At 36.7% G+C, this 15,250-nt stretch overlaps 1 protein-coding gene across 2 annotated transcripts in view; it reads left to right on the plus strand.

Annotated features, from left to right (window-relative positions):
- The window catches only part of FBXO36 (F-box protein 36), a 32,539-nt gene extending 17,618 nt beyond the window's left edge, over positions 1-14,921 (plus strand). For both annotated transcript variants that reach the window (XM_052804171.1, XM_052804172.1), the window contains 3 exons: positions 3,086-3,194; positions 9,317-9,489; positions 13,439-14,921. In XM_052804171.1, the coding sequence (XP_052660131.1) occupies positions 3,086-3,194; positions 9,317-9,489; positions 13,439-13,630 (474 nt within the window). In that variant the 3' untranslated portion in view covers positions 13,631-14,921. The remainder of the gene's footprint in view (positions 1-3,085; positions 3,195-9,316; positions 9,490-13,438) is intronic.
- The last annotated feature ends 329 nt before the right edge of the window (positions 14,922-15,250 follow it).

Raw genomic sequence — 15,250 nt, forward strand, 5'->3', positions numbered from 1 at the left:
TTCTGCTTATCCTTTCCTCTTCTCTCTTCTTTCATGAAGAAATGCCAACGGAGTAAGCAATATGGTAGTGAATTGCTTTAACACTTGTACCTCCAAGTAACATCGAGAATGAAATGTGTCCATGGTAACCAGGGTGCACTTATAATACTTTCCATTCTTCATCTTTTTAATCTATGCAAAAAGTATAGGTATTACAAAATCTGTGCAATATTTTTCTTTGAAATAACAATGTGCTAACAAATTACCGAGGTAACTGTAGTTTGTCCTGGGTATTTGTACATACAGAAGTTTTTAAATGGAATAGTGCTATTGACAGTTTGTAAATCAAAGAATAATGTTTAGAAAACACACAGTGGTATTTATATTAAATTACTCGAATATTTTACTTTTCCTGTGCCTCTGCATGTTGGCCTGATCTTCCCATTCTGGCAGATAGTTCTGTTGCAGTGTGCTTCCTAGGATAGCAGTTAAGAAGAGGAGAGATTATTGAAATATGTATTTCTGTAATTTTTTAAAGTTTTTTAAATTAGCATTAAAATACTTTGTAATTTATAATTGTACAACAATACTACAAGAAAGTAACTTTTTATAACTAAAACATCTACTGTAATTGCTCTAAAAATAGGATGGAAGTATTTAATTTGTAGAGTATTGACTTAGTGTTCCATTTTAGGGTTGGTTGGATTGTATAAAGATAAAATCTTATTTAAGAGTCTATACACACATATGCATATTAACCAGGTTTCTTTTCTCCTTTAACAATAATTTTTTTTCGCTGTAATACACTGTATTCTTGCATACCATTTTGAAGGGTATGCAAGCTGAGGAACATGTAGAAAGATGTCTTTTCTTTCTCCATTTGCACATCAGTTTTGTTCTGACCTTATTCTTGCCTCATGTTTTCCACAAATAAGAATGGAAGTAGCCTTACGTGCTGATTCTCCCTACATTGCTAGAGATAAAAAGAGCTTTTGGAAGTGCAGTACAGTACAGCATTCACTGTCCTATTATCACCATGGTGGGCTACAAACATACTAGTTTTAAAGCCTTCCCAGGTAGTGAGATCATCACTGGAACAGAATGACAAGTGGTTTATAATCTCTTTTGCACTGAATCCTCATATTACCACTAGTATATTAAGTGGTGTTATTTTAGCAACATGGTGGTCTATACTGTGTACGTACATTACAGAAATATTAATTCTGCTATTATAAAATGTTTCAGTGGTGTAATTTATTTTTCATATATTAAATTCTAGAATGCAGATTAGATGAATGGGGGGTTTTGCCCTCAAAGAGGCAACTGTTTCACTGCAAAGGAATAAAGATAGTGTGTGTCATTGTAAAATAGGATGAACTTACGCAACTGAGGAGGATGTTTTTTCTTTTATTCACATAATAAGGGTTATTTTACAGAGTATTGTGGATATGTCTGTTAATCGAAGCTATTTTGTATGTTTGCTATCAGAAATTATTTAGTCATCCCAACTACCCCCTATAATGATACATTAGCCACAATAAACATCAAAATGATAAATTTTAGCCGTCTACATTTGACATTGAAATGTAGATGTTAAGCCTTTATTCAAACTTATTTCCTGTTACTCTATGTGAGATATCAACAGGATACAAGCAAGACTCAAAAAATACAGAAGTGATTGGTGTGGGCCTGCCTTAGCAGATTGCCTGGAATCTGAGCTTTAATTTGAAATTGGGTTATGAAAGTGAATGCAACTCATTGGGAGTTACAAATACTTAATTCTTCTCAACTTTAAAATCTACATTTTGACACTGAAATACCAGAGAGATCTAAAGTTAAATTTCATGTTGAGAGATGTAAACCACTGTTGTCAGATATAAGAATTGTAATAGTAAATTTAACTCTGTGTTCTTCAGTCAGTATATGTGAGTAGTCTTCTGTTGCTTATTGACAGTTAACTCAAAGCTTGCTTTTAATTTTGCTTTTCTACATGACAGTAGAAAAAATAAGACTCTATGGAGTGTATTCTTTATATACATGTGTGAGTGTTTATAAATGTACACCTCAGTAATATTCTCATTTGTCAGTTTTATCGCTCTCTGTGTCAGGAATCCACCTATACATATAACAATGTAAAATCCTCACTTTTCTCAATGAAATGGAGGGAAATAAAACAGATTAATATTAGTAAGATTAAAAGATTTCTTTTTTTTTTTTTTTTAACCTTGCCCACAAGAACTACTGAATCCTACTTTTGGCTTGGAGTGTGATCTTCGCTAACAAGTTGTGTGAAGGAAGAGACCTGATTACGACTTTCCTCTCCTGTAGACTGAGCTGTGACAGCACAAAACAAAAGTCAATATTAAAAGCTGACACACTATTCAAGCATATATGTAATGTTTTAAGAGAACTCTGGGAAAATTACTGATAGCTAGGGCCACTTGTTCTCCATCATTTCATAGCTACATAGTTTACTATTCATATTAATCTTTTGTCTCAGTTGCATGCTTTGTAATGCAGGCTTTCTTTTATTTTTCTGACTCTGAAAATGTGGGTTGAATGTGTACTTCTGGAGAGCCTTTTCCAGAGTTTTCAGACAGTCTACGTGCTGAGCTTTGAACTGTCCTGTTAGTTTTGATTTTAACAAAATGTTAAAATGACAGTTCAACTTCTAATACTGCCACTTTTGAATGCCTGAGCAGTTGAATGGGTATTTCTACTTAACCACATAATTTAATGCCTGATGAATTGTGTTTGTGACTAAATGAAGAACAAAAGGAGAATGTTTATAGTTTTGCAAGTTGAGATGTCATTAAATGTGTGTTAATTTCTACGAACAATTTGCACACGGGTTGAGAACGTTTTCTTTGTATGTAAAAACATTTCACACTTGTCTAGGTGCATTATGGGATGTTTATTGTCCTTTGAAGCATATTGTAGGGCCGCTGGTAATGCAACCATGGTCTGATCTCTTATGATAACTTTGTTTTGGGAATGTAGTAATATTTACACAACCAGAGTCCTGAATCTTAGCAATGTATTTATCTCATGGTACTTGATATTAATTTCTTCTTCCTTTTTTCTTTTTCTTCTTCCACAATTGTAGGTAATTTTCAGGTGGTGGAAAATTTCACTTAGGAATGAATTTCATGAATCAAGACCTGGGGAAATTAAAGAATCCCAGGAGGATTTCTTGGATGATTCATCTCTTCATAGTAAGATGATAATAATAATTACAAATTTGCTGTGGCATATAATAGAATAATCTAGCAGTATTGATCTGTAGTAACTTTCATGAAAGATGTAATTTCTTCAGCTAACAGGCTTTTCTGTATGAATTTATTAATATAAATTAATGTATGAATACTGGAAAAACAAAAAGACATGACAGTAAATGTAAATATAGGATAAATCCCAGCAACATTGTCTTATAATGAAACTATCAATGACAGAGTTATTAGGAACAAAAATAGGCCAGAAAGCAGTATTTTTATTGCTAATAACTTAGTCCTTAAAATGGTCTGTGCCAGCACATTTGTTTTTATGGCCATGTCATGAGCTACCTGGATTCCCAATCTGATTTAACATAAGTAACACCAAGTGCAACAGGTACTTGGGATTATACAAGTGCAATATGACTTTAGGAGCATACAGCCAGAAAAAGAAAGGCAGCGGTATTTAGACACCACTAAATAAATCTCAAAAGGTAGATTTATGGAGCTGTCTTCCAACTTGTTCCTGGTAGACTGGCCACTGAGAACATCTGAAATAATTATGCTTTTTCCCAAAGTTCCATGGGACTATGTGTCCCAAGTAGTTACTGCTCTGCATCTTCTTAGAATCTTGGTTCTCAGTAATCGATTAGTTTTAAGAGAGGTCGTGTCACAAGATGTGGTTGGTCATGGCTCAGAGGAAAGAGTTTCCTGAAAATACTAAGCCAAAGACATGTTAATTCAGCAACTGCAGCGAATAGCTGAGGTCTGAGCTATGACCTGGTCTGAAAATGGAGAACTTCATAACTGCACCTGCAGGGACTGGATTGAGATCTGAGGCTTTTGTAGCCCAAGAGACTAGGTAGCACTCAAAACACCTCGCATTGGTGAGATTTTTTTTTTTTAAATAAGCCGCTCTTGTATTCTGATTAGGTACAGACATAAAAAAAAATAGTTACAGATGTGACTTCATATTTATCCTGGTTTTATAATGAACTTGGAAGATGTCATTTCCAAATGAAGTCCTGTTTTCCTCATCAACAGCTTTGGTAGACATCATCTTCTTTACACCTAGGCAGAGGAGGTCACTTTACCAAGAAGTATATGAATCTCAGGTGGCAGGGGAGAGGGTTGTGGTGGGTTGACCCTGGCTGGAGGCTAGGTGCCCGCCAAAGCCACTCTATAACTCCCCGCCTCAGCTGGACAGGGGAGAGAAAATACAACAAAGGGCTCGTGGGTCAAGATAAGGACAGGGAGAGATCACTCAACCAATTGCTGTCACGGGCAAAACAGACTCGACTTGGGGAAAATTAACTTAGTTTATTGCCAATCACCCAGAGTAGGGTAATGAGGAATAAAACCAAATCTTAAAACAATTTCCCCCCATGCCTCCTTCTTCCCAGGCACAGCTTCACTCCCGGATTCTCTACCTACCCCCCTGCAGCGGCGCAGGGGGACAGGGAATGAGGGTTGGGGTCAGTTCATCACACGTCTCTGCCGCTTCATCCTCTTCAGGGGCAGGACTCATCACACTCTTCCCCTGCTCCAGTGTGGGGTCCCTCCCACGGGAGAGAGTCCTTCATGAACTTCTCCAGCGTGGGTCCTTCCCATGGGCTGCAGTCTTCCATGAACTGCTCCAGCATGGGTCCCTTCCACAGGCTGCAGTCCTTCAGGCACAGACTGCTCTGGCATGGGTCCCCCGCGGGGTCACAAGTCCTGCCAGAAAACCTGCTCCAGCGTGGGCTCCTCTCTCCACAGATCCACAGGTCCTGCCAGGAGCCTGCTCCAGCGCGGGCTTCCCAGGTGGTCACAGCCTCCTTCGGGCATCCCCCTGCTCCGGCATGGGGTCCTCCCCGGGCTGCAGGTGGATATCTGCTCCACTGTGGACCTCCCTGGGCTGCAGGGGGACAGCCTGCCTCACCATGGTCTTCCCCACGGGCTGCAGGGGAATCTCTGCTCTGGTGCCTGGAGCATCTCCTCCCCCTCCTTCTTCACTGACCTGGGGGTCTGCAGGGTTGTTTCTCTTACATGTTCTCACTCCTCTCTCCGGCTGCAGTTTCTGTGCAACTTTTTTTCCCTTCTTTAGATATGTTATCCTAGAGGCGCTACCACTATCGCTGATGGGCTTGCCCTTGGCCGGTGGCGTCTTGGAGCCGACTGGCATTGGCTCTGTCAGACATAGGGGAAGCTTCCAGCAGCTTCTCACAGAAGCCACCCCTGTAACCCCCCTGCTACTGAAACCTTGCCACGCAAACCCAATACAAGGGTAAAACTTTCCTCAAGACAATATACCTGTTTTCAAGAGTAAACTTGATTTTATCTTCATTTGGGGTCTGAAATAAGACCGTGTTTCCTATGCTTTGCTTATTAAAATCTACCACTTCCAACAGCACAATCAAGACATTTTTAGCCCTGGTGAGTTAATGTGGCCTGCATATCTATGTTTAGGTTTGTGTTTCTGATCCCCATTATAACTTTTGCAACTGACCAATTTCAAGTCAATTTGCTTGAAGTAATACCACTTCCTTAGGCGGTTGGGTAGGGAGATTGCATGTGACTGCTGTTAGTGCTCCACTGATGGAAAAGCTGCACATTCTGAGTTCACGTGACTGGATATATGCACAAACCGTGGAAAAAGTTTCAATCAGCACTCACAGTCCATAACAAAACAAATCTTTAATTTCAGTTAGTACTACTTGTTTTTGCTAGAAGGGGAATGAATGTATCACGAACCAGCAGAAAATGGACTGCCTGTTGAATTTGGCTAGTGCTCAGGGAGTCTTTAAATATGCTACACTTTTTTGCAGTAGATGTTTATAATCGCTCCATTAGTTGACACAAATAGTTGCACCACATTTTAATTTTAGAAAATTGATTATCAATTTTTATAAACTTGAGCTTTCAAAGAAGTAGTCTTCTATACTTTTTTGCCAAGAATTACACAGAATTTATAGCTGAATTTTAGCAATAGGTTTTAGTGGTTTTATTTTTAAAAAAAATTAAAATTAAATTTTTATTTACCTCATAAAAGTAGATTTGATATGTGAATATATATTGGTGAGGACTTTAGCTTGGTTTTTTTCCTCATTGCTTATACTGTAAGATTTTCCTGTGGCATTTGGTATTAATATAATGTCACAATAAAACATCTGTTTTACATTACCTGGATACGATGATTCAAATAGTTAAATTATTGTTAACATGCAGTTTTCTACTGTTATCCTGTGTAACCAGTAGGTTACAAATAAAACCTGGCTGCTTTTTCTTGAAAAGTGTTATTGGTGGTTCAGAGGTTTCCTATCCCATAGGAAACCACATGGGGTTTTCCCTCTGGTTTTTAGTAAAATTTTTAAATAAAAGTATTTTATTTCCAGAAAAATACTAACATAAATAGAATTATTACGAATATATATTACTATGGTTGTGAGAAATTGTATTGTTATATTGATATTATTTCTGTCCATAGCTCTTGCTGTTCCACACAATCAGATGTTTTTACACCTCCTTACCTTGTGTCAAAAGGAGCTTTGCTGCTGTTCTCCTAAGCATTACAGATTTTATTTTTTTTCTATAATTCTCCACAAATATATATAATGGAATAGTATTCTCATTATCCTTACTGAATTTTTTGCCAAATGAGTGTTCAAATACAAGACTCCTCACCAGACCCATGGTAGTACACCCCTACCAGCAAAATGTTTATCTTTTGTTAAGTATTAGTATTTCCTGTTGTTATCTCCTAGTTCCCATTCCTAAGATTTTATCTGTTTTCACATGGTTGGAGATTTTTAGAGAAAATTTGGGTTGGGTTTTTTTTTTTTTTTTTTTTTTTTTAAAAAGGTGCTTAAATTATTTCTAATGGGCATAGGAAGAATAGTCCCCCTGCAAATGAAACATTTTGTCAGTATCCCATACAGGCATTTGAAGCATCCAATAGAAAACTGATGAAGTAAACATTTTATAATAAACATTAACATTTTAGTAAATTTATATTAACTATCATACAGCTGTAAACATCCGTGTTTGTTTTGAAATGTTTTCTTTTCTTTTTGGACAGTGAAGTAAGGTATCATTAGTTTCTTTTCATAATCTTGATAGAGCCAAGAGGGAAGAGCAAGATTTTGTATATGGCTAGATTTTCATTATGGTTTTGCAAAGATGGAAAATTAATTGATGATAGTGTAGGGCAAGAGAATAGAGGTCTATTCACATTTTTGGATGAGTGAACAAATAGTACAAGTCATCAAGTAGTAGCCAGCACTCATAGGATGAAAATCTCACAGAAAACCTGAAGTTTAAGATACTTTCACAGTTAGTTCATCATTAGCTGCAGATACATTTTATAAAGCAAGATAAATACAGCTATTTTAAAATAATTAAAATATTTTAAAATAGCCAAACAAGGTCACATTATTTCTAGAAATAGATAACTTCCAAGAAAATCTCAAGGAGCAGCAAATATTCATGTGGTAGCCTGCTTAATCATTCAACATGAAATAGATGCACACTACAAGCGTTATTATCGTCATCCCTAGTATGCAAAGATTTGGATCATTCTTACGTATCAGCTTGAATTAGATCAGCCAGACAATTTTTAGTTGACTGTGTATATCGTTTTTGTACTTGTATAAGGAATTTGAGGAAAATTGCAAACTATATAGAACTGAGATGCTTGGAAAGCAAAAAAGCAAATGAGAGCTAACAGCAAACTGTTGGCGCTTGCAGTTTGATATAGCAACATAAAAGAAAGCTTGAACAGTATTGGGCCATCTATGCAAAGACATGAAGGACGATAAGGTGGTAGCTTCCTTCTACATAATTACCTCAGGAATATTTGGAACAAAAAGAGAAGAAAAAAGTCTTAACATCTTAACAGTGAAATCTTGTAATTTGGAAAGCTCTTTCAAATGTATTCACATAAGCTTGAGGTTTGTAACTAATCTTACAAAATATTTTGGAAGGAAAACTGCTGCATCAAAATTGGATGCACTTACTGGGTATAGTCAGTATAGTTTCAATTTCTATGATTCTGTTTTTCTTTCCTTTTATGACTAACGTACATGAGAAGATAGACTCTGGTTGGTTAACAAAACAAAACAAAAAATCCCCAAAACAACAACAACAACAAAAAAAACCACTTCAGGTGCATTAGAATAATTTCATAATACAAAAAATAATAATTCTTCTTTAAATTTAAATTTTGATCCCTGTGTCCCTGTATGAAAAAAAAAAAAAAAAGACCTTTACAAATCTGGATGACTGCATTCATGTCATCACATCTTAGGAAACAACATGCAGCTCCAAAATTTACCACTGACCATTCATTAGAAGTGTAGCAAATTGAATTCGGGATCCTGTTTTATAATGAACTAGTATTTTTATTGAAGCAATTTGATAAAATAGATAAATGATCTGAAGTAACTGTATTAAATTCAAAAGGCTGAGTTCCAAGTTGGACACTGAAACAGAAATAATGAATGTATGAATGCAGGATGGGGAGTAGCTCACTAAGTAGCAGATCTATAGAAAAGAATTTGGCATTGTACTGGATCACAAAGTGAATGAGGCAAAAAATGTCATGTCACTGTAGAAGAAAACTGTCTTCAATTTCATTTTAATGGTTTAACTGTACCTACATAAGACAAGAAGCAGAAGTGCAGGGACTCTTAATGTCACAACCATCATTATTTTCCTCAAAGCATACAACTGAAGTACTTTTTTCAGTTATTTTACTAACATCCTGAGTAAATAGCACAGTCTTTATGTAAATAAATACATATGTGTGTGGAAAGGTGGACAAAATGGATCTGGACAAGTTTCAGTTCCTCAGCTGAGACAAGAGTTTGCTGTCTACTAAGCAATGTACAGTTTTTTTAACTAAAGCCTTGTTTTACTACGTAGGCTTCCTGGATGACACTAGCAACTCTTAAGATGAATTGAAATGCTATAAATTACTAATGTTCAATATAAGATATGTTATTTTCTCTAGAAAATATTTAAAAAATTTGAGCTGACTTTTCTGATTTTTTTTTTAAGATGTATCTGAATAATGTGGGATTATTGGGAAGAAACTTCAGGCTTTTACAAATCTGTTGTGTCTTGGGTTTGGGGTTTTTTTATCACAGTTCAGATTGCTATAGTGTTTGATGCCAGGGTTCTGGAACATGTCCTCAATCTGTGCCGAGGTAACTATGACTTCCTGGAATGGCTTCCTGTCCCATTGCTCCTGTACATCATTTCCTTTCTGGAGCTTGAAGATATTGCCAGGCTTTCTCAAGTTTCACACAGTTTTGAAATGGTAAGAAAAAAAAATTTCTATTTTAAAATTGTTAGCTTAGCTGTGCAGCATGTTTGTTTTGATTCATCTCACGTTTAATATAATCATCAATCTGTCTGCTTTACTTAAAGTTTGAGACAATAAATTAATCATCTGTATACAAACAACTGAATGGGTGCAATTAAAGCTAGATCTTGGAAAGGCTGTTAGAGAGACTGTGCTTATCCTGCAAACTTTTGTTGCATATAATAAACACAGTGATCCAGATAATTCCATTATAACCCATGGTTGGGTGTTATGCACTACTTCCAGGATTAAGTATTTGAAATGTAAAACCTATACTTTGCATTATGATTTGTATTATTGTAATGTCTAGAAACTTCAACCACACACCAGGATCCCCTTATGCTAGACTCATTAACGCACAAAAAAGTCATTGTCTTTCCTAGAGAGCTTACATTTTAAGTCTTTGACAAAAGACAAGACACAAGGGAAGAGATTTTTGTAGACCTTGCAGCAAGGAGCTGTAAGAAACACAGGAAGAGAAAGAGATGACATTATGTTTGCTTGCTAGGAAGCTCTTTCCAACTATCAGGAAAGTATGGGAAATAGTATGAACATGTTGAATTGAAACTTTAAAGAGTGAGTAACAGCAGTTGCCACTATTAGCTGATTGGAGCTACGGGTAGCCTCTCAGTGCTGAATGAGGGGTAACAAGTAGGGATGGATAGCCTGGAAGTCCCAGGAGAATGAGGGCCAATCTGTTGGTGCAAAAAGAGAAAAGTCATAGGATAACTTAGGCTGTGTTGGAAAAGCATTTCAGAGGTTGTCTTTTCCAACTTCCTGGTCTGTGCAGGGTCAGGTAACTGGAGGGATAGAAAGATAGTATGTTCAGAGCTGTGATCTAGGAACCTTATTTTTGTGGGTCTGAACGCGTCAAAATTGCATTTTCTATCCCAGTCAGAGCCTGAGAAAAGGCTGCTGCAGTAACTCAAGTAGGGGGAGAAAAGGGCTTTACCTCATGAAAAATAGGAAGAGAAGCATATTAAAGAGAAAAATAACTTGATTCTTATCCCCAGGGGTGCCGTAGGAGCCTAGAATGAAGCCTGTCAAGTTATGGGTTGTACAGTTACTGAAAACATAAGTAACGGTGAGACTTTAGGAGGAAGATAAAAACAGGTTTAGTCATCTTGAGTCTGATGTGACAGCTAGATACTCTCTGAAAGACTTCAGAGAGACAGATTAACCTTTTAGTTTGCAGAACAGGACATGTCTCTGGCACAGAGTACATCTCCATATTGCATCAGGATGAGATTACTCATAGGTTTTGTATTATTTTGAGGCTACGTGGCCCAAGATTTCGAGAAAAGTCCTGTGGAAGACTGCTGACAGTTCAAGAGCACATGGCTGTACTGCCGTTCCTATGGTGTGGCTACAAAGACATTATAGATGCTTTAGAGAGAAAGAGCACAAGAAATAGGAGAAAACACAGGAGAAAATGGCGAGACAGCAAAATAAGAGCATGCCATGAATTTAGAGATGAAGGGCAGATGGAGGTAGATAAGCTTGCTGAGTTCTGGGCTTTATTTCAGTTTGAAGATAAAACAGTTGATATTGTGACTGGGACACAACCGGTAGAGGATGAGAGAATAAAAACAGCTAAAGGGGAGGAAGAGAATGGATAGAAGAGAGGTCAGGAAATTATTTATTAGTATATTTGGAATCCATCTGTCATTTGCAGAGTGTGAGTGCAGTAGGATGAGATGCTGTGGAGGGCAGTAAACTTTTCATTAGTTTAACACAAAGCCTTGGATATTCTGGAATTTAAGGAAATCCTAGAAAGAATTAAGTTGCATAATAATAAAGATAAGATTTTGGCACAATGAAATAACCTATTACAACTGGTAATGCCATGCTGTCTTTCTCTCATTTCAGCAGTATTTTTACAGAATTAAAAATTTGCCCCAATACTATGAGTTTTCATTTCCAGGCTAATTTCTGTGTAGGCTGGAACGCTGCTCTCTCTGGAATCATAAAATAGCATATTCAGGTTTTCAAATAGGAAAAAATGGAACAGTCTCTGCACTCAGGACTGAAAAGTAGAGTGTGAAAGGCTCTGTACGTCCATCCCGTACAATGCATCCTCGTAGGCTGAACTAAACAGGTATCTCCATTTGTTACCCAAAGCATGGCATTTCTCTGACTGTGTAGTTCTGAGCATAAATCCTGCTCTCCAGAGTATTCAGATGCTTTCAATATGTGTTTCAAAGTATTTTAGATTTTTGCTAGGTACTATTTTTAAGTATGGTAAAAGAAACTCCATCTCAAATGAAACAAAGTACCAAAGTCCTCCACCGTTCAAGCATTGTGTAGTTTTCCAAACACTTTTTGAGCAAACTGCTAGATTGTGATGTCTCCCAGCACAAGCTCCGGATAGCATTCGTTTAGTTTATTTTGTACAAGGTCTTGAGATAGCCAAAACGGTCAAAATTAAACTGCAGAGATAAAAATACTTTTTTCTATGAGCTGAAGGGAGCTACTCCCGCCAGAGGGAGCCAGGCTCCCAAGGAAGCCCGCGGTGAGCGCCGGCTCCGCGCCGCTGGCCGGGCAGGGCTGCCCCGCCGGGCAGCTCTTGCCTCTGATTTACAGAAGGGAAGGTCTAATTGTTAGGACGCAATTCAGAAGCCGTTGGCGCGGAAAGAAAACCACAATAATGACAGTGATTATCTCTTTTTCTTTCTGTATGCTGTTGTTTTTTTTTTTAATGGAACACTGCATTTGGAAATACAGATAGATGATACAAAAAAACCAGTCTCCACTATTTTTAACTTAATGGTCTCCATTTTTCATAGGAACAGCAGAATGGTGACAGACAGAGAGCAAGAGGAAATTTAAAGAAAATTTTTAAAATGCATATGTTTTAATTTCAGGACTTCCACAGCAATGTTGCCCCAATAATCCCTGCTTTTCCTTTGCTAAAACGCGCTAGCATGTTGTGTGTGCCTGCCTCACAATTCAAGAACAACAAAAATAGGACCACACATACTCTGATACAGCTTTGCTGTAGTCAGTGAATTAAGTAGTTTAAGGTATCCAGATACATCAGCAGTATGTAACAGAAGTTATACCATCACCTTTGCTTTTCCATTTCTGTTACTACTTGTGACAGACATACCAGCCACTTGTGTTGGAGTTACCTAGTACAACTCCACTTAGGTCCCTGCAATTACACATTTAGAAAAATGGAACATTTAGGGGAAGAATCAATGTTACTCTGCTCTGGTATAACTTACAATGGGTAGATAATATACAATGACACAGAGGATCTTCCTAATTCTTTTTTTGTGATGGTTCTGTCATCGTAACAAATTACATCATTTCTTCTTCCTGTTTATAATATAATGTTTCCGCCCAATTCTGTTTATGGAGTCATTCTGAAAGAGGGAAGCATCTCCTGAGAAACAGGCTTAATCCTTACAGTGCTTCTGAAAGCTTCCTAAAATTGCATTTCTGATGAAGTCCAAAGGCAATTTGCTTCTTTTACTTAACTTGAAAACAGATTTGTATTTGTGATGTGATTTCTACATCCTTACAAGTTCTTTGGCATAATCTTACACAGCTTCATTGATTTCAGTGGGGCTGTATGAATAACATACCAGGAGAGTATGTGGCATTACAGCTGCTTCTAGTGTGGCATAAAGGCCTTTGATATCATACCAAAAGAAGCTTCTCAAATTTTTCACAGAAGAACATGCAATGTCTTGCGTTGGCAACACAGGGCAAAACTTCCACTTATGTCATTGTGAGTTTTAACTAATACTGTGTCTTTCAAGACGGGTGGGCAGCTTGCACTGTAAGTGACCTTCACACAAGGCGTCTGTGTTGTCTAAACACGTTTTGTGTAGTAAAATAATCAGTGATGAGTAAGCCAAATCATGATTTTAAAGACTCTGCTTTCTCTTACAACTAGATATGTAATAGTAATGCGCTATGCAAAAATATTGTGGAGAACTTGTGTGACACAATTACACCAGAAATGAAAGAACTTGCACAGGAAATGGGCTGGAAACAATTCTTCTTCACAAACAGACTTCAGCTACAGCTGCAGCTCCAAAGGAGGAGGCAGAAACAAGATGCTCAGAACAAAAAAATAACTGAATAAAGATGCATTTTTCATTGAAGCAATTGTTCCAAGGTGTGCATTTGGTGTTTATCAGGTTGGACATACTGACTTCTTTACTAGGGAAGGCAGATTATTTTAAGGATTGAAAGAGGAAAAACAAAGTATGTCTTACTAGGAGCAACATATAAATACTACTTTTAGTATGTTGAGCATCCTGAAATTGTATTATAGTCAGCATCGTAACAGTTACTAGCCATAGAAAAGGTTGTGGCTTCTTTGTACTTCTTCATTTTGACTTCTCTATTTTGTGTATATGCTGTACATGATCCATGTTTTATATCAGATGCTATGGCATTGTCATTATTGCCTTTATAGAAAACCATCTATCATTTCTTAATACAAAAATTGCTGATGAATGCTGAGGTTTTTACTGTCCATCATGATAAATCTGCAATGTTTATAGGCAAATAACATGTAGCTGGTTCCAGAGTTTGATGTGTGTAAAAATGTTTTGAAATTAATTATCTAAACTTCAAGCAAATAATAATTTTGCCACCACGAAGAAACTTCTTTGGTGACTGAGGGTATAGATCAAACGATCATCCTCACCTTGGACAATCCATCAAAATCAAGTTTGAGGCACTCTGTCAGAATGGTATATGGGCAAAATTTTTCCTTGGTGTTGCTGATGCAGGAACCTTTGAAAGTAATTGACTTCCATTGTTCAAGTTGCATATGTGATAAGAGACATTAGCTACATTACAAGACTGTAACAATGGTTACTTAAGAGTGTTGTAAGATGAAGGCAGTTGTTACTGACATGACTGACTTACTCCAACAATTAGCTTCAGTAATTAAGAGGCCAAATATTAGTACTCTGAAAGTATATGTTGATTAATATATCATTTGTCATTGACTAGACTTAAGACCTGAGTATTAAAAACAGCGATTGCAGTATTTGGATATAATAGTGAAAAATTTGAAGAATGTATTAGGTTTACAATTTTTTAACATGTCAAGCTTGAATTTTATAAATTGATTAAAAACTATGAATACAGGGTTCTTATATCGTTTCTTTATAAAGCAGTATTTTAATTCTTAAAAGATATTTGCTAATTTAGATTAAGAATATTTTGTTCTACAACTATATACCAATATTCTTGAAGCATTTGGTGATTGTAGATCTTTAGGTAGAAGAAACACCTAAGTATATTCTTTCCTCTTTGTGACTATTTCCTGTTAGGACAATGACAAATACAAATTTCATGATGTGCATAAAATACTGTATTCATAAAATTTCCGTTCTGTGTAATAAAACACTATGAAATGTAATTCTGCTTTAGAGGGATGATTTTGAGAACTACAGTATGTGAGCAGAGCTACGAAACAACAGATCCTCTTTTCTCACTTTCTGTCAATTTACCACTAATGAATTTTTTCTTAGCGTATGCTCTCATAACAGATTTAGGCAGTTTCAGATTAGGAAACTAGAACCCATGCTAGCCAATATGGACTGAGCGAATATTAATTTAAAATCCTAATTTAAGTCGACTTTGTCAGCCCACCTTCTGTTCTCCTTGATTAACCATGTACCTGTCACTTCTGTTACGAGAAATAAGAACAATCATTTTGCAGGAGAATCTTCATTTTTAAGCTTAA

This window comes from Harpia harpyja, chromosome 12 (assembly GCF_026419915.1).
Source record: "Harpia harpyja isolate bHarHar1 chromosome 12, bHarHar1 primary haplotype, whole genome shotgun sequence".
NCBI lineage: Eukaryota > Metazoa > Chordata > Aves > Accipitriformes > Accipitridae > Harpia > Harpia harpyja.